Source organism: Kryptolebias marmoratus, linkage group LG10 (assembly GCF_001649575.2).
Source record: "Kryptolebias marmoratus isolate JLee-2015 linkage group LG10, ASM164957v2, whole genome shotgun sequence".
Lineage (NCBI taxonomy): Eukaryota > Metazoa > Chordata > Actinopteri > Cyprinodontiformes > Rivulidae > Kryptolebias > Kryptolebias marmoratus.
Genome location: NC_051439.1, coordinates 20,747,913 through 20,764,411, shown reverse-complemented (window position 1 = coordinate 20,764,411; position 16,499 = coordinate 20,747,913). Strand labels below are relative to the sequence as shown.

The 16,499-nt window shown below is 40.8% G+C and overlaps 4 protein-coding genes across 7 annotated transcripts in view; 1 reads left to right on the top strand and 3 right to left on the bottom strand.

Annotated features, from left to right (window-relative positions):
* Positions 1–332: 332 nt before the first annotated feature.
* LOC108246996 (glucosamine-6-phosphate isomerase 2) lies at positions 333–4,065 on the bottom strand. Its single transcript, XM_017434817.3, has 6 exons — positions 3,690–4,065; positions 3,519–3,620; positions 2,552–2,734; positions 2,271–2,455; positions 1,723–1,897; positions 333–1,378 (listed from the first exon to the last, which is right to left on the bottom strand). The coding sequence occupies exons 1-6, from the start codon at positions 3,811–3,813 to the stop codon at positions 1,320–1,322; spliced, it is 828 nt and encodes a 275-aa protein (XP_017290306.1). The 5' UTR covers positions 3,814–4,065; the 3' UTR covers positions 333–1,319.
* Positions 4,066–6,101: 2,036 nt separating this feature from the next.
* LOC108247020 (cytochrome c oxidase subunit 8A, mitochondrial) lies at positions 6,102–7,934 on the bottom strand. Its single transcript, XM_017434858.3, has 2 exons — positions 7,733–7,934; positions 6,102–6,418 (listed from the first exon to the last, which is right to left on the bottom strand). Exons 1-2 carry the CDS (start codon positions 7,847–7,849, stop codon positions 6,323–6,325), a joined length of 213 nt encoding a protein of 70 aa, XP_017290347.1. The 5' UTR covers positions 7,850–7,934; the 3' UTR covers positions 6,102–6,322.
* Positions 6,348–12,011, top strand: rrh (retinal pigment epithelium-derived rhodopsin homolog). Of its 4 annotated transcripts, XM_037977922.1 has the most exons (8): positions 7,933–8,007; positions 8,334–8,454; positions 9,147–9,337; positions 9,628–9,727; positions 9,944–10,097; positions 10,199–10,367; positions 11,297–11,475; positions 11,551–12,011. In XM_037977922.1, the coding sequence occupies exons 2-8, from the start codon at positions 8,430–8,432 to the stop codon at positions 11,654–11,656; spliced, it is 924 nt and encodes a 307-aa protein (XP_037833850.1). In that variant the 5' UTR covers positions 7,933–8,007; positions 8,334–8,429; the 3' UTR covers positions 11,657–12,011. The 4 variants fall into 4 exon arrangements, with proteins under 4 accessions (XP_037833851.1, XP_037833849.1, XP_037833850.1 ...); XM_037977923.1 differs by lacking the exons at positions 7,933–8,007; positions 8,334–8,454 and adding an exon at positions 6,348–6,456; XM_037977921.1 differs by lacking the exons at positions 7,933–8,007; positions 8,334–8,454 and adding an exon at positions 6,418–6,558.
* Positions 12,012–12,074: 63 nt separating this feature from the next.
* LOC108247017 (glutamyl aminopeptidase) overlaps positions 12,075–16,499 on the bottom strand; it is a 14,161-nt gene continuing 9,736 nt past the window's right edge. The window contains exons 13-20 of the mRNA XM_017434851.3: positions 15,431–15,486; positions 15,202–15,352; positions 14,905–14,978; positions 14,282–14,386; positions 14,004–14,177; positions 13,778–13,918; positions 12,644–12,725; positions 12,075–12,512 (exon numbers count right to left, since the gene is read on the bottom strand). Coding sequence (XP_017290340.1) covers positions 12,366–12,512; positions 12,644–12,725; positions 13,778–13,918; positions 14,004–14,177; positions 14,282–14,386; positions 14,905–14,978; positions 15,202–15,352; positions 15,431–15,486 — 930 coding nt within the window. The 3' untranslated portion in view covers positions 12,075–12,365. The remainder of the gene's footprint in view (positions 12,513–12,643; positions 12,726–13,777; positions 13,919–14,003; positions 14,178–14,281; positions 14,387–14,904; positions 14,979–15,201; positions 15,353–15,430; positions 15,487–16,499) is intronic.

The following is a 16,499-nucleotide window of genomic DNA, read 5'->3' as shown; positions in this document are numbered from 1 at the left end:
ATTTCTTTCCATTGTGCGTTCCTATAGACACTAATAATCATGTCTTTATACAAGCTAATTCAGTTTTTGATGCTTTACAAACATCTTAGTTGGTCTGAAAAGGAAGTGTTTAATAAAACATGATGTAACGTCCTGTTTTTCTCCTTTAAATTGATGTTTTCTGACATTTAGATGAAGTCAAACTACGTGCTGAAACCCGTCCGACGCTCGAGGTTTGTCGAAGCTTTTGGAGTGACTGCCCCGCTGTGGGAAAACTGTGTTAATGCATCTCAACGTATATAAAGTTAAACAAGGTTCAAGAATAAAGCTTCTAGGATTAAACAAACACACCGTCCTGATTCTGTTCACCTTTATTTTGTAGATCTCAAAGAAAAGATTGGTTAAAAACAGACGTTTTATTCCTAATTTACATGTATGTGTGCAAAAAAACAGCAACTTGGGAGTCATAAATGTAACAAAACAGGAAGGAAATGTTGTAACTAAAGCCAAAAAGTACAAATATTCAAGCTGGAAATATAAATCTGCACAGATGTGTTAGTGTTGATGCAAAGAATTACGAGTCATTCTGATGATTCAGGTTTTTTATCTTTTTGTACAAACGTGTTCTGCAGATTCACATCCTGTCATAAAAGTCAGTAAAAGATAAAGAACGGCCCCTGAGAGCAAAGATCTGACGGGCAGGAACCGACTCGGCTGAAACGGGTCCGAGAGTCGGCCCGCTCACTCCGTACGACTCCTCTTCTCCTGCAGGAATCCAGTCTTTTTGTTTCTAACAGCCGGGATGTGCACAGAAAGGCAGAAGTCGGTAAAGAGAAACTGAATCAGCATTCATCAGAAAAAAATGAATCACAGAGAGCAAACAGATCGAGAATAATCAGAAAACCTTCTCTCCTTCAGAGCATCGATGAGTTGAAGACTCAGATTCTGTCCTCGTTTTTTTTCCTCCCAAGCAGCCAGGCTTTGTCGTAATTTATAAAACCGATCCTGATCAATAAAGTCCTCCAGGCTTTCTGAAGAACTTTCAAACTTCTTCTTTGGACTTTTGCTGCTTTTTCCTTCAGTTTGAGTCCTTGGATCTGACCAGCAAACAGCTTTAAAAGACCTTCAGGAAGCCTGGATCAGAACTTTGTTTTCATCTTTACATCAGAGCCATAAAAAGGAGTAACCAGTTTCACGATAACATTTCAAACACAAACCCGACTAAGTGATAATCTGTAACAGCCTGATGGCAGATAGAAACTCTGAAAAAAGGAAAAGTAACAATGAGTCGAGCTCCGGCTCAATGGTTGGATCCTGCAGCTTCTTCGGTCTTCTCCGCTTCACTGGTTCTTCATGCTCAGAACCGGGTCCACCAGCTTATTATGAACGTGCATTAAACCTGGAACAACAAGAGGAATATTAGCTGCACAGTCTCTGCAGCACAGAACAGTCCCGGCATCTCGTTGTTTAAAGAGATCAGGAAATTAAAAGTAGAAAACTGCATTTTCTGCTAAAATGAGAGCTGGAATGTTAAACCCAAACATCAGCTGAAAGGTTCACTAAAAACTAAAAGTAGCTGAAGCAGATTTCAAACACAATCGATGTTTCTGACGGAAAAAGGACAAAAGTTACAGAACCTAAAAGTCTCAGCACCCGCCTCCAGAACGAGCCGAACGTTTAAACGGCTAAATTAGAACAAAGTTTGCAGAAACCATCGGCTCTCCTCTCTGCCGCCGCTCGCACCTTTGAAGTATTTGACGGTTTTGACCCGCAGCTCCAGCGTGGCGTCCTCGTCGCAGACGAAGATGGTGCGGGGGTGCTGCTGGAAGGCGGACACCGTCCACATGTGGTTGACCCCCTCCTCGATGGCTTTGTACAGAGCGAAGGCTTTGTGGGCTCCTGTGATCAGGATCATCACCTGAAGGGAGAGCAGCGATCAGGGAGGTCACAGGAAGAATGTTTACTCCGAGCAGAAGGACGAGATTTAAATGAGGGGATAATCACAGACCCTGGTCCAGTCCTCATTTCTTTACATCTCCCTTCCAAGCAGCCAGACTTTCTGAAACTCTCCGGTTTTTGGTTGAACTTTGGCTCCTGTGATCATTTTCAGAGGAATGTTTTTGTTTTGTTAAGGTATCAAACTCTGACAGGCCTTCAGAAAGCCCCAAACTGTTCATCAAAACCACTTTAAAAGATTACAGGAAGGTCTGCTGCTTCGATGAAATGAGGGCTGGATGGGGACGTTTTGGACAGAGCTGTATAAGTGACAACTCGGGGACAAACTGTCCGACCTCCTTGGCGTCCATGACGGTTCCCACGCCCACAGTCAGAGCCATGGTGGGAACCTTGGAGAGGTCGTTGCCAAAGAAACGAGCATTCGCCACAATGGTGTCCTTCGCCAGCGTCTTCACTCTGGTTCTGGAAACGAGGCTGGAACCGGGCTCGTTGAAGGCTATGTGACCGTCGGGACCGATACCTGCAGACACAAATAAGAACTCCACATCAGCGCGACGCGATCGCTGGGTGTCTTCATGTCTTCAAACAACAGAAGGCGACTTTCTGCCCGGTTCACCTCCAACAAACAGCTCGATTCCTCCGGCCTCGGAGATCTTCTGCTCGTACGCCTGGCACTCGGCCTCCAGGTCCTCGGCGTTCCCGTCCAGGATGTGAGCGTTGGCCGGGTTGATGTCGATGTGCTTGAAGAAATTGTTCCACATGTAGGAGTGATAGCTCTCTGGATGAGCCCGAGGCAAACCTGCGGGACGAGAGCTCAGTTCAGTGAGAGCAGCGAAGTGACGACTGTAAACACCAGAAACACCTTAAACTTCCTTCTTTTATTTATCAGCACTTGAGTTTGGTTGTTTGAAAGTTTATTCAGCTGGGATGATTAGATAATTAAAGTGAGGTTTTCTGTAAGCAGCTAAAAGCAGATTTTTTCTTTTTTTTGTATTATTTATTCAACTAAATATAACAATAACTGCTCGACTTAAATAAACATGCATTTAGAATAACTTTTACACCTAAAAATAATACACAGGGGAGCATTTTCTGCTGAAAAACTAAACTCTGGCTCACATTAAAGGTTGTAGCAGCTGCTGCTGCTTATTTCCTCACGTGGTGATTGATTTAATAAATAAAGGCATAATAATAATAATAATAATAAATCAACTGATCACTAACTTAACCTTTAAGATTTAACAGGAATATTTACTTAAAACATTACTAAAATGTAATTATAACTACTTATATTATTATATAATTAGCTACAATTAGTTACACTTAAAGCAACTTCCTTTGTTGGATGTTTTATTTTGTTATAAATAGATGTATGACTCGAATAAATACAAATATTAGTGTTGTTTTATATTTAATATTCCTTTTAATCCAGTTAGAGACCAAATTAAATTGGCTGAAAGATTTATAATGTGTGGCAGCAAATTCTGATGTGCATAAAGCTCAGCTCAGAACCACTTTTCTATTTATTTCAATTAAAAAAAACACATTTTTACAGAAAAACGCAGATGCTGCTCGACACTCACCGACATATTCATCCATGTTGAAGGTTTTCACATATTTAAAAGACAGATCTCCACTTCTGTGAAACTCGATTAACTTCTGGTAACAGCCGTAAGGAGTGCTGCCTGAGAGGAAAACACAAACTTTTTGGAAACAAAACAAAAAACAAATAAAAACAACCGAGCGGAGCTCACCTGTAGGCAACCCCAGAGTGAAGTACCTGTCTGCGGACGGACCGAACTGGATGATTCGGTTCCGGATGTATTTAGCAGCCCATTCACTGGCCAGCTCATAGTCGTCCAGAATCACCAGCCTCATTGTGAAACTAAAACTCCTAAAAAAACGACTGAAAAAGTGACGAGAAAACTCGTTTTTTTAAGCTAACGTTAGCACGCGCGCCTCTTTAACGTTAAAAAATATTTTAATTTATTCGTCGGTTTATTTTAAGCTGCTGGTTAGTTGTTAACAACTAACTCAGAGCCAGAATAACTAATGTTTGCTGGTTAAAAGAAACCCCCTCCTGTTTTGTTAGACTGGAACTAGTTCGCTTCTCGGTCACGTGAGCAACAGCCGGTCACGTGATTGCTTTAAAGCGGAAGGTATGGGAGTCCGTGAGGGTCAAAAAGGCGAAACCGCCGCAGCTAACGGTGGCTGTAGTTTATTATTTTCACCTTTTGTCGGACTCCGATTTGTTCTAATTTTATTGGAAAAGCTAGAAAATTATGAAAGCATTTATAAGTTTTGTGTTTTCTAACCGACAAAGACTGTAACTGCAATTTAACTGACTAAAAAGTGAAAGACTAACTGCAATTTAACTGACTAAAAAGTGGTTTCAGTCAGTCAGGTCATAAAATACAATGTTTTTTTGTTTTGTTTTTTGCAATATTTAAATCTCAACTCATTTGCATACATAACTGGAGTAAAACAAAAAAGTTTCTACAAAGTCTTTCTCTCATATAAGCGTTAGTAACACAGTCCCTCAGAGCTGTGTAGTTGGACCACTACGTTAATATTAGATTTTTGCCAACACAACATAAATTTTAACTGTAAAGCAAATTATACTCACCCATATTTATCTGTTTTTCAAACTGCAAAATGCACACGGAAATACAGCTGATTTTAAAGCCAAAGATCATCCGTTACCAGAGGAAAAAGTGAAGCGTAAAACAATAGTTAACAGTTCCTTATAGTTAAAATACACAAATCTTGTTTGTGTAGTATCTAAGGCTTCTTATAGTTTGTGACATTAACTAGTGACATGCTGTTTTGAGCAGTAAAATGTTTTGTTCACTTTTATGTTGTTGTGTATCTACCTGAAATCATCTAAACCACCTTTAAACAGTAAAAATAGTGATATAAAAGTATTTAAATTGAGACTGTAAGCTGTGTGTGGAGTCTTTTATCCTGGAATGTCAGTAAGAAGTTAAAGTCATTATGTCTGTTTTCACTTTAATGATTGTTTTGTCTCAAACTTTGGCCCTTTAGAAACAAAGAGTCAACAGAAAGCATCTGGATAAGAAGGGTCTTATCAGACTTTTCCTTACGAAACAATAGATTCTCTGACTTAAATCAAACTTTAATCTCTGATGCCGCAGTCAGAGGTCAGCGTTGGATTGTGGTAAATAATCAGCAGCAAACAGAACTTTGACGTCTTTCCTTCTCAGCTCGTTTTAACCCGTTATCGCCTCAAACAAATGGGACGTGGATCGTTTTTAAGAACACAAGAGCTTAAACTTTGACATTTTTTCCTTTTAATCACCAAAGAGTTGAGGCTCATCTCACAGGGAAACGACTGAAGCAGCAAATCTGAGAAAAGTAAATCCACGTTTGATCGATAAATATCGTAAAATGACTCGTGTTGCAGCTCGTTCTGCTCAGAGAACTCAAATCATTTATCAGATAAATTCATTCTGTGGTGAAGAATCAGCTGAAAGGAGCCTAAAGTTAGTCCTTTTACTGTTTGAGTATTTAATGAACATCTGACAGGAGGTGAGTAAATGTAAGCTTATTTTTAATCAACAAATTTAATAATTAATAAATTAAAAGTATAAAACTTCACATCAGTTTCAACTGATAAGCAGGTTTCTGACTCAATCAGAGCTGCAGGATGAATTCACACACTGATAGTTTTAATTTTAAGTTGCCTTTTGCTTATATACAAATTATTTTAAGTTACTTTTTTTAACAATGAACCTTTAGGTGAATGCTCTATAGTTCAGGGTATTTTACAGTTCAAGCTAAACTTCGGCTGACAATGTTTCTTTTAAAGCAAAAACGATGTTGGACACTAAAAGTTAAATAATAATCTGACTTAAAACTGAATTTTATTTATATATTTACCTCATTTAAAACAGCCTTAAGTCTTATTATGAACAAAACTACCATTATCTTCAAGTGTTGAGGTGTAAATGTTTCCACAAGGTGAAGAAAGCACATACTTTACACTGATCTGATGTAAAAACAATAAAACTAATGCCCTACGTAATCCTTAAATTATACCAGAAACAAAATTTGAATTTAAGGTGCTTTCTGAAACTCTCCAGATGTTAAGAACCACCTTCAGAACGCTGAAAAAAGCTCCAAAGAAACTAACACAAACAGCAAAATATTTAGACTTTAACATTTAATTCTGTAACATACTCCTTGTGAGGAAGATGTACGATACAAGTTTCAAAGCATTCAATGTTTCAGAGTCATCGTTGTAACTGGGATGTTGAGCTGAACTGTTACAGAGGTAGAAGAGAGAAAATAAATTTGATCCGGATCCTCTGCGGCCGAACATGACGGTGATGGTCCCGAGACGAGACGGAGGCTTTAAATGTTCACTTCACTCCTTCTTCTTGTAGTCCTCCAGGTGGGCCAGGACCCATCCAGACGGGCCCAGGATCGTGATGGAGAAGATGCTCATCGCGATCGTAGTTTCCTGAGCAGACAGCAAGACGGGACATTTAAAACCAGCCGGTTAGCAGGATCACTTCCAACAAAACGTGCAGAAGAACCATCAAATCTGACCGAGGCAGGAGATGAGATTTTACAGGACAAACGAGCAAATCCTTGTCTGTGGCAAGTTGACCATTTTGCTGTATTTTCTATGAAACTACACCCTCAAGTGGCCACAACTCCAAAAGGCAAAAATGTCTGAGCTCCCTGTTAGAAGAGGTGATCGCAGAAAAAGACTTATTTATTCTGGTCAGATTAATTCATTTAATGTCACGCAGACTAATCCAGTTTAATCTGAGTTATTGTGCTAAATGAAACCAAACAAACAGCTCGTTATCAGCTGCTGTTGGTCGTCATCCTGTAATTGAAATGCTGTCGGCTCTAACAGGATATATTTCCACATCTGAGAAAAGCAGGAACAAAACAAAAAGTCCTAAATCTTCATAATAAAACACTATGGAAGTCCTGATAACCCATTACTCTCATAAACAAACAGTATGCCAAATAAGACTGACAGGAGCAGCAAGACTCAGCTTTTTACTTCTTTATTTACCTTTTCTAATCAAGTACAGTCCATTTATAAAAGTGTTAGCTTAATATCAATTAACTATGATTAAAACAAACTATTATTTTTTCCTCTTAGTTTGTTTGCTGTTTAAATAAGCTCATTTTGGCCTTCATCTCTTATTTCAAATTGCTCCAAGTCATTTCAAAGTGATGCTTTTATATTATTAGGACTTTATTTTAATAATAATAATGATGATGAGAGGAATAAACACAGTTAAGGACTTTTTGGTAAATTATTTTTGTCCCATGTTTTAGAGGGGGAACCGATTATTTCAGACGGCTGAAATATTTGGTTCCCCCCTGGTAACTTTTGCAAAAAAAGAACAAATGTCTCCAAATTCACAGGACTTGCTGTCCATGATGAGAGGAATAAACACAGTTACGGACTTTTTGACAACATTTTTAATTTCCACCCCTGTGTAAAATAAAACTATAACGAATTAAATGTCAATAAGAGTTAAAGTCGTTGTTTGTGTTTAGGGAAAACAGTCCGTCTGAAACACGATTTTTAGGCTTCCCTGGATGAGAAAGGGGAGTAAAGTTGTTAAAGTTAAGATAAATGCTAACTATATGTGTTTCTACATTTAGGTGGATAAACAAGAAGCTAAAGCTTTATTTAAATAAATAATATTTCTGTGTTAAAATTCCCGCGGACTGAACTTTAATGACCTCGGCTGTCAAGGACAGATGCTAACTGTTAGCATCGCGTTAGCTTCGGAGCGACACTCACAACTACGCCAATCTTCTCCTTCGCCGGTCTGGTGTAAAGGTTCGCCGTCTGCGTGAGGCTGTTTGCCCGCAGGACCGGAGCAGCACGGCTGGCGATGGTCCTCAAAAACGCCGGCATGTTTTATTTTAATCCCGTTTTTATCTCTTTCGATCTGAGAAGCCGCCTTTACACGGAAGGTGCTGGTTCAATGCTGAAAGGAAGTGATCCGGTTACTTAATATCCCTCCGCGGACGTCAGCAGCAGGTCGTTTAGCGCCACCTGCTGTCGTGGAAGAGGTACTGCATCGTTATTTTTATTTAAATTGCAATAATCCCCCAAAATCAAATTTATGGTGGCACTCAATATCAGTGAGAAAAGTCTATTCTCTAAAGGAAAAATAATCCAATTAAGAAAATACCGTAATATAGATCAATGATGTAAAGAAAACCCCACCTACATTGATTTGTATTGCAACAGAGCTGAAGTTAAACATTTTAAAGCACTTAGCCTAAACTTTATAACTTCCCATTTAATTCTTTGTGCATCCCTCTTTCACATGTCACATCAGTTCTAACCAGTTATCATATGGTAAAACATTTATTTCTAAAACTGTTGTTTTTAGGTTTAATTTCTCATCAGCAGAATGTTCTGATTGTTCCACAAAGCTGCACTTTTAAAGCCGGACAGAAACCATTTCGGGGCTCCCGTCTTGAGTCAAATGTGCAAGCTTACAGCACAACAAGGTGAGAGGGTTTGCATCTCTGTAATCTGTTAATCTGGCACCGATTGCCATCTTCAGTGTGAGGCAGTTCAAAGTTTGGTTCAGTGTTGTAATGTCGAAGTTAGAAACCAGCTTTTAATCCACGTGAGCTCTAAATCCTTCCTTGTGTACAAACTGGGAACAGAGCTGGTATGTAATAATCCACGTTCACCCTCCTACCTCTGTGCGACAGGTTTTAGTTTCTCAACACTGCCTCTCTACACTTTTATTCTGATTAAAAAAGGATCTGCGCCTCGTTTTTACTTTAAATAACTGCAGTGTTTTAGCTTTTAAACACCTTAGAAAATGGGGATTGAATCTGAGGCCAATACTTCCAGTGATGCTGCACCGTACGGAGGAAAAAGTGCTTTTACTCAAATGGAGCACAACATTGTGGCTGGATATCTAATAACTGCAGGTAAACAAGTGCTGCAGCTCACTAATGACTGAGATTTACAGAAATGATCAACCTGTTAGGTCTGTGTTTGATTCTATGGAAACCTAATCAAAGATTAGCTCGTTTTTTTTTTTTTTTTTGCTTTAAATCCTGGATTTAAGTAACTGAGTTTCATGCAAACCACAGAAAAGAATCCTAGTGGTGATAACTTCTGATGGAGTTTTACTCCCAGTGTCATCCTTCATCCCTGCCGGCCTGTTTTTCCTCTCTCCCCTCAGGTGTCATCAGTTTAACGAGCAACATTGTGGTGCTGATGATGTTCGTGAAGTTCAGGGAGCTCCGCACAGCCACCAATTTCATCATCATCAACCTGGCCTTCACTGACATCGGAGTGGCCGGTATCGGTTATCCCATGTCGGCTGCCTCCGACATCCACGGAAGCTGGAAGTTCGGCTACGCCGGCTGTCAGGTGAGGAGGGGTGAAAAGCAGCCGGAGTCGGAAATGCAAAACTTAGAAAGATCAGATCAAAAGATTACAAGGAAACTGAGCTGCTTGGAAGGAAAATATGAAGAAATTAGGAGCAGATCGGGAAATTTACATGAAATGAAGGCAGGAATTTTCGCCCTTTGTGTTTTGATTTCATCACAGTGGTTCATGAATCCAGCCTAGCTTTCTCCTCAGTTGTTTCACTGGAGGAAAACGCCACAAAACGCTGTACAAAAGCACGACTTTGTGACAGAAACTTCATCTGTCTCCAGATCTACGCGGCGCTCAACATTTTCTTCGGCATGGCCAGCATCGGCCTGCTGACTGTGGTGGCCATCGATCGATACCTCACCATCTGCAGACCAGACATCGGTATGCTCCCAACCCCTCCACAGAGAGTGACCTTTACTGAACACCTTCCTCGAACCTCATTAATGTCTTTTATCCCATTTGACTCCATCTGGTTGCATTAGATTGATGTATTTGTATGGGAACATACGATTGGTGCTCCAGTTTTCTCTTTAAAACACTTCAAACAGCTGTAAAATCAGAGCAGCACTCATGATAGCTGTGATTTTGTCTCTCCAGGACAGAAAATGACAGGGAGATCGTACAACATCCTTATTCTGGCTGCCTGGCTGAACGCAGTGTTCTGGTCCTCCATGCCCGTGGTGGGCTGGGCGGGTTACGCCCCTGACCCGACCGGAGCGACATGCACCATCAACTGGAGGCAGAATGATGCGTAAGAAATCCTTTTTTTTTATCTAAAACTGCTTCAGTTGACTCGGCTCAAATGTCAGCTGTTATTAAAAGATTTTTTTTGACTCCAAACTTCCTCCACAGCTCCTTCGTCTCCTACACCATGGCGGTGATCGCTGTGAACTTCCTGCTTCCCCTGTCCGTCATGTTTTACTGCTACTACAACGTGTCCGTCACTGTTAAAAGATACAAAGCCAGCAACTGTCTGGATGGCGTCAACATCGACTGGTCGGACCAGATGGACGTCACCAAGGTGACAAAAAAACCCTGAAATGTTAGGCTCTGGTTTAGGTAGTTAACATCCCGGATTGTTGCCTTAGAGATGCTGGTTCTCCTCGTCGAATACAGTCAGATGAGGTGGTTCAGGCATCTGATTAGGATGCCTTCTTTTGGAGGTTTTTTTGGGGGGGGCAAGAACCTGGAGCTGGAGGGATTAGGTTGTCCTCTCCGGCTTGGGAATAGTTTGGGATCCCCCAGGAGGAGATGGAAAGTGGGAAGAGGGAGGTTTGGGTTTCCATCCAGGACCTGACCATGGAGAAACAGCAGAAGATGGATGGATGGATGGATGGATGGATGGATGGATGGATGGATGGATGGATGGATGGATGGATGGATGGATGGATGGATGGATGGATGGATGGATGGATGGATGGATGGATGGATGGATGGATGGATGGATGGATGGATGGATGGATGGATGGATGGGGTCAGCTTTAGTAGTTTGCTGTAGAGGGGACGTGAAGGAAGATATTTACGTCAAACAAAAAAGACCAACTTAAAACAGAGGAGATCTCAGATTTCAGATTCCTGAAGCTTCCATTGGAGCATTAAGCCAGTCATTTCCCCTCCTCTTCACCCCTTCATGCAGGCGACCAGAACATTTTTTTCTGGTGAACTAGGCAAACAAAGACCCTTAAGACCAGGAGTGTCAGACTCCAGGTCTCGAGACTCCGCTGTCCTGGAAGTTTTAGTTTTCTGCTTCGACGCACCTGATTCAAACGGTTTAATCACCTCCTCCCCAAATCATCAGGTTCTCCAGGAGCAGGTCCACAAGTTGTTTATTTAAATCAGGTGTTTTAAATCTAAAACCTGCAGGAGCGGAGTGTTTTAGACCTTTAGGATATAGAAATAAACTGACTTTGTTGAATCAAACCGTCTTCTCGAAGTGTTTCTGTGTTTCAGATGTCCATCGTGATGATCGTCATGTTCCTGGTTGCCTGGTCTCCGTACTCCCTGGTGTGTCTCTGGGCGTCGTTCGGCGACCCGAAGACCATCCCGGCCCCCATGGCCATCATCGCCCCGCTCTTCGCCAAGTCCTCCACGTTCTACAACCCCTGCATCTACGTGATCGCCAACAAGAAGTGAGCGGTTTTCTGTCCTCCCACGCGTGTGCCGCCGCCGCGACTGCTGGTAAACTAACGTCCCCCCCCCCGCAGGTTCAGGAGGGCCATCACCGGGATGATCCGATGTCAAACCAGGCAACGGGTCAACATCAGCACCCAGGTTCCCATGACGACCTCCCAGCAGCCTCTGACCCAGTGAGGAAAGGCCGCGTTCTGATTCCTCTGCTGTAGCTGTTCTGATGAGTACCTGAACGCACCGTGGTGTTTACTGTGTAAAAACCACCTTCCATGTTTTAGCTGTTAAATATTTAAACAAATTGATGCCAGCAACACACTTTTTAATCGGTCTGGAGATGAGGATGCTGATTATCGCCTCCGTTAGTAAATTAGATTTTAGTCGGTACTCAGTGGATACACATCTACAACTGAGTCATGATGGCCGCCACACAAAGATGGCCGTATCCTCATCCTCAGAACGCCTTTAAGTGTCGGGAGGAGGAACGGAAACATTACAGCTTCACTGAAACTGCTTTTCCAACAAAAAATAAAAAATGTTGCAGGAATGGAGGAGCTTTAAATGTTAAACGGAACCGTCTGCAGTCAAATAAAATCCGATATCAGTGGAAGAAGTCGTGTTTTATTTTTCATCTGGAGGGTTAAAACATCTGTCTTCGTCGCAGCTCGGAGCGAGATAAATAACAAGTCGTCAGAATAAAATCTGTGTTGAAACAAGGTGGGATTACGGAACAACCGTCAGATAATCCATGATGCACCGAAGCGACAGTTTCTGAAAATTTCAACAATTAGGTATAACTGAATGTGGAAAACGGAGGTTTTTAGGATTGTTGAATAAGTTCTCTTTAGGTATTTTCTTTTTAAGGAGAACAGGATGTTTCGGTTCTCCGTCTCTACGCCGCGTTGTTCTTCAGCCAGGCTCCGATCTCGTCCTTGTTCCTCTTGACCCACTCCATGTTGTTCCTCACCGTCTCCAGCGCCTGCTGCCTCGGCATTTCTCCGGCGCCGGCGTCCGGCGTCAGCCTGAAGAAGTGCTCCATCTGAAGAACCAAAGCAGAGGAGAGAAAATGACCCCCATCCTTCGGGTTCATAACAACATTCGTCCCTTCAGACTCCCGTTCCGTTAAAAGGAAGAAATAAGGATTTTAATTCCTCGAAGGCGACCTCTGACCTTCAGCAGCTGGGCCTCGGAGTTGTAGGTGGTTGTGATTTGATTCAGCAGGCGGCCGAGGTTCCTGTCGTTGATGGTGTATCTGTAGAAACAGGTCAGTTATTCAACGGCAGAATGAGAGGATATTCATCGAATCCTGTTAGAGGGGCGGAAACGAAACCACAATTTCAAATGTTTTTTTTTTTGTCTAGTTTTCCAAAAGTCCTGGAATGAATCTTGTGTTTTAAGAAGCTATGTCGTGAAAAAGACCAAACTGAAAAAATGAAAAATTCGGTTTCAGACATGGAATATTGATGGCAAAGTTTCTGTTTTTACTTGTTTCTTAGATTTTATCTCTTTTTTTTTACCTCCAACAAGTTCTGTCTGTCTGTCAGTCAGCAAAGATCGGGTGAAAACTGACAGACAGATCTGAATGAAATATTCAGGAATTGTTGGGGTTGAAACCAAAAAACTACGGATTAAATAATCCAGATTATGATCTGGATCGCACTGTTTTATATTTGAGTTTTTATTTTCTGTTTGACTGACGTGCAAAACACTTTTATTGTTTTTAATGTGCTATAAAACAATAAAACCAACATCGCTGTCTTTTAAAGAACTAGTGAGGCTGGGAAACAGAATAAAATGGAAAAAATCAAAGTTTTTCACAGCATGTTTTAAAAATAACCCTCTGAGGTTCATTTCACAACATTTCTAAATTATGTCTTTTGTCATCCTCTGATTTCCAACAATCTTTTGTCTGAGCTGAATTAGGACAGTTACTTTAAAGGCGGGCGTCATTAGTTGGGTTTTATTTTTTATTTTTGTCAAAAAGGCCAGTTTATATTGACCGTGGTTTATTTATAACAGCAAAAAAAGGGCGGGTGAATACTTTTTATATTCCCAGACGCAGGAGGGTGAATCTGCGCTTGAAGCACTTGGTAACTTTGGTATTTTTAATGAGCCAATCACACACGGAGTTAGGAAGGGGGCGGTACTTGTCACCTCGTTAACCAATCAGGATGAGGGAGGAGAAGCTTCCTGTTTGACTTTAATATGTTTTATGTAAATCTGTGATACCAAACTGTTCAAATTTAAAAAAATAAGACTTGGACAGGGTGAAGAACAATGGAGCGGCTTTTTGTTTGAACCCACCTGTTGACCAGGTAGTCCCAGTTTAAGGTGGTCCAGTCCCAGGCTATGTTCTGACCCAGCGGGTTGAAGGACACGTATCGCACCACGGTGAACAGGTCCTGACTCCTCACCACGCTCTCGTTCTTAGTGGCCTCCAGGAGCCTGCAGGACAGAAGAGACGTCCATCTTTGTTTCAAATGGCAGCAGGTCGCAGACACAGATCTGACTGAGGAGACGTCTTATTTACTTGTAGAGAAGCCTGACGTCGTTGACAGACGCCAGCCCGTACAGCAGCTTGTCCTTCTCCTGAGCCAGAGTCGAGCCTTTGTACCGCTGGAACATGACGTTCCAGTTCTCCTCAGAACCCGAGTTCTTCATGCCGTATCGATACACCAGCAGCCTGAGGTTCACCGGCACGCTGCTGCAGGTCAGGAAGGAGGAAGGTCATCGATTATCAACAGCTGCTTGGTTAGAAATCATCTCAAAAGTGGCTAAAAGCCGGTTTAACTCGTTGGAAGAGTCAACCTGAGAGATCCGTCGATCCACTGCACAAAAATACGAGACGCTTCGGTCAGAGACTCCGGGTCTTCCATCTGACACGAGATGGTGAGCACGGTCTCCCTCAGCAACCTGAAACCAACAAAAACAAACAAAAATTAAAAATTAAAAAAAATTTACTCAACAGAGCCGCAACTGAAAGCTGCAAGCAGCTGAACCGGAGCTGAAATTAGCAAAAGAGATGCAAAAACCAGCTAAACAAATACTTAAAATAGAAAAACTATGACTAAAATGAGTAAATTAGTAGGTAAAACTAAAAGAACTAACTAAAATTAACAAAACAGTAGCTGAAACTAGAAAATCGAGGGCTAAAATGAGAAAAACAGAAACTAAAACTAAAATGCTATAACTAAAATGAGTAAAATAGTAGGTAAAACTAAAAAAACTAACTAAAATTAACTAAACAGTAGCTGAAACTAGAAAATCTAGGGCTAAAATTAGGAAAACTATAACTAAAAGTATCAAAATAGAATTTGTTGAAGCAGATTTGAAAGAGAACAATGTTTTTAAAGCGGACTGAAGACATCTAAGTGTATTTCTTTGGGGGGATTTATTTTAAATAAAAGTAAATATTCTGAAAAGTAACGCACCTTTCTGTTTGCGTTCCTTCGTCCTTCCAGCCGAGTCGTGTAGAGATTGGTTTGACGTGTTTGCGAAACAGTTCCTAGAAAAAAATAAATCAATATTTTAAATAAATAAGAAAACAGCTGAATGTCTCTGCAGCCAAACGTTGGCTGCAACTGAAAAAACCATAAATGTCGACTGACAGGTTTATGATTTTTGTTTGATTTTGTGCTAAATTGAATGAATCTGATGGTTTCATTGACATCTTCAGGTCCAGGCAGCATGAATGTGTTTGTGTGACGTCCTTCAGCTCTTCTGCTCACCTGGAACTGCAGGTAAAGCTCCTTTTTGTTGGACAGCATGTCCCGAACGTAGGCGATCGAAGAAGCCACTCGGTTCCAGACGATGTAGTCGGACTCGTTTCTCAGGTACATCGTGAGATTAAAGGCGTTCCCGTAATTCACTAAATCAGCCCTGATCGGTGGAAACAAACCAAACTCCTTGGATTAGCTCAGGAAGAGGAAAAGGGTTTGTTTTCGTTTTATTTCGTACCTTGCGAGAGCGAAGACATCATCGATGTAGCTCGTACGATCAGCCGCGTCAAACTCCTGTTTATAAAAACAGACGGTGTGATTTCTCCAACAAACAAAAACATCTAAAAAATGAAAAGCTTTTTGTTTGAAAACACTGAGAGCTAAACAAAGCAAAACACTAACTAAAAGCAGGAAAATGCTAGCTAAAAGCTAACTGTACCAAAGGTTAGCTAAAAGCTTTAAACTGTAAATGGTTAGCTAGGAGCTAAAATTAGCAAAAGACTTTCTTAAAACACCAAATGTTAGCAAAAAGCAGCAAAACTTCAATGTAGTAAAAGGCTAGTTTAAAGCTAAAGTATCAAAAGGCTAACTAAAATGACCAGAAGGCTAGCTAGAAGCTAAAAGAATAATGTAGCAAAATGCTAGCTAAAAAGTAGCAAAACCTTAGCTAAAACCAGCAAATGTTACCTGATAGCAGCAAAATGCTAACTAAAAGCTAAAAGTAGTAAAAGGCTAGCTGAAACTATTGAAAGTCTAGCTAGCTATAAGCTAAAATAAGTAAAATGCTAGCTAAAAGACGAACAACACCAGCTAAAAGCCTAATGTAGCAAAAAGTAGCTTCAACTATAAATGGATAGCTAAAAGCACCAAATGTTTGCTAAAAGCTAAAAGTAACAAAAGACTACCTAAAAGCTTAATGTTGCAAAAGGCTAGCTGAGAAGAAGCAAAATGTTAGCTAAAAGCAGCAAATGTTAACTAAAAGCAGCTAAAGGCTAACTAAAAACTAATAATTACAAAAAGCTATTTGCTATATGAACAGCTGAAATAGCAGAAAGTAAGCAGAGGTGGTTAGATTGTAAAATAAAAATAGAGTAAAATAAAAACAACTAGAGAAGTTGCATTTCCTGCGAAAATGCAGTGTGAATGCTTTTTTTGCTGAATAATTTTGCTGAAAGCGGCTGAAGATATGCTGAACAGCTGAAGTTTAATGAAAACGCAAAAAGTGAAACAGAAGCTAATTTGAAGAAGATTTGCATAAGATAGAAGAACAAAAGCTGAAAGAAGCAGAAATTAGTTGAAAAAGCTAA

Excerpts from the sequence above, each read along its gene's own strand:
- LOC108246996 (XM_017434817.3), bottom strand. The coding sequence starts at position 3,813 with ATGAGGCTGGTGATTCTGGACGACTATGAGCTGGCCAGTGAATGGGCT. Across the intron at positions 3,621-3,689 it reads CACTCTGGGGTTGCCTACAG|GCAGCACTCCTTACGGCTGT; the intron begins GTGAGCTCCGCT and ends TTTTCCTCTCAG. Across the intron at positions 2,735-3,518 it reads CAACATGGATGAATATGTCG|GTTTGCCTCGGGCTCATCCA; the intron begins GTGAGTGTCGAG and ends CTCGTCCCGCAG.
- LOC108247020 (XM_017434858.3), bottom strand. The coding sequence starts at position 7,849 with ATGCCGGCGTTTTTGAGGACCATCGCCAGCCGTGCTGCTCCGGTCCTG. Across the intron at positions 6,419-7,732 it reads AGGAGAAGATTGGCGTAGTT|GAAACTACGATCGCGATGAG; the intron begins GTGAGTGTCGCT and ends CTGTCTGCTCAG.
- rrh (XM_017434853.3), top strand. The coding sequence starts at position 8,778 with ATGGGGATTGAATCTGAGGCCAATACTTCCAGTGATGCTGCACCGTAC. Across the intron at positions 9,338-9,627 it reads TCGGCTACGCCGGCTGTCAG|ATCTACGCGGCGCTCAACAT; the intron begins GTGAGGAGGGGT and ends ATCTGTCTCCAG. Across the intron at positions 10,368-11,296 it reads ACCAGATGGACGTCACCAAG|ATGTCCATCGTGATGATCGT; the intron begins GTGACAAAAAAA and ends TCTGTGTTTCAG.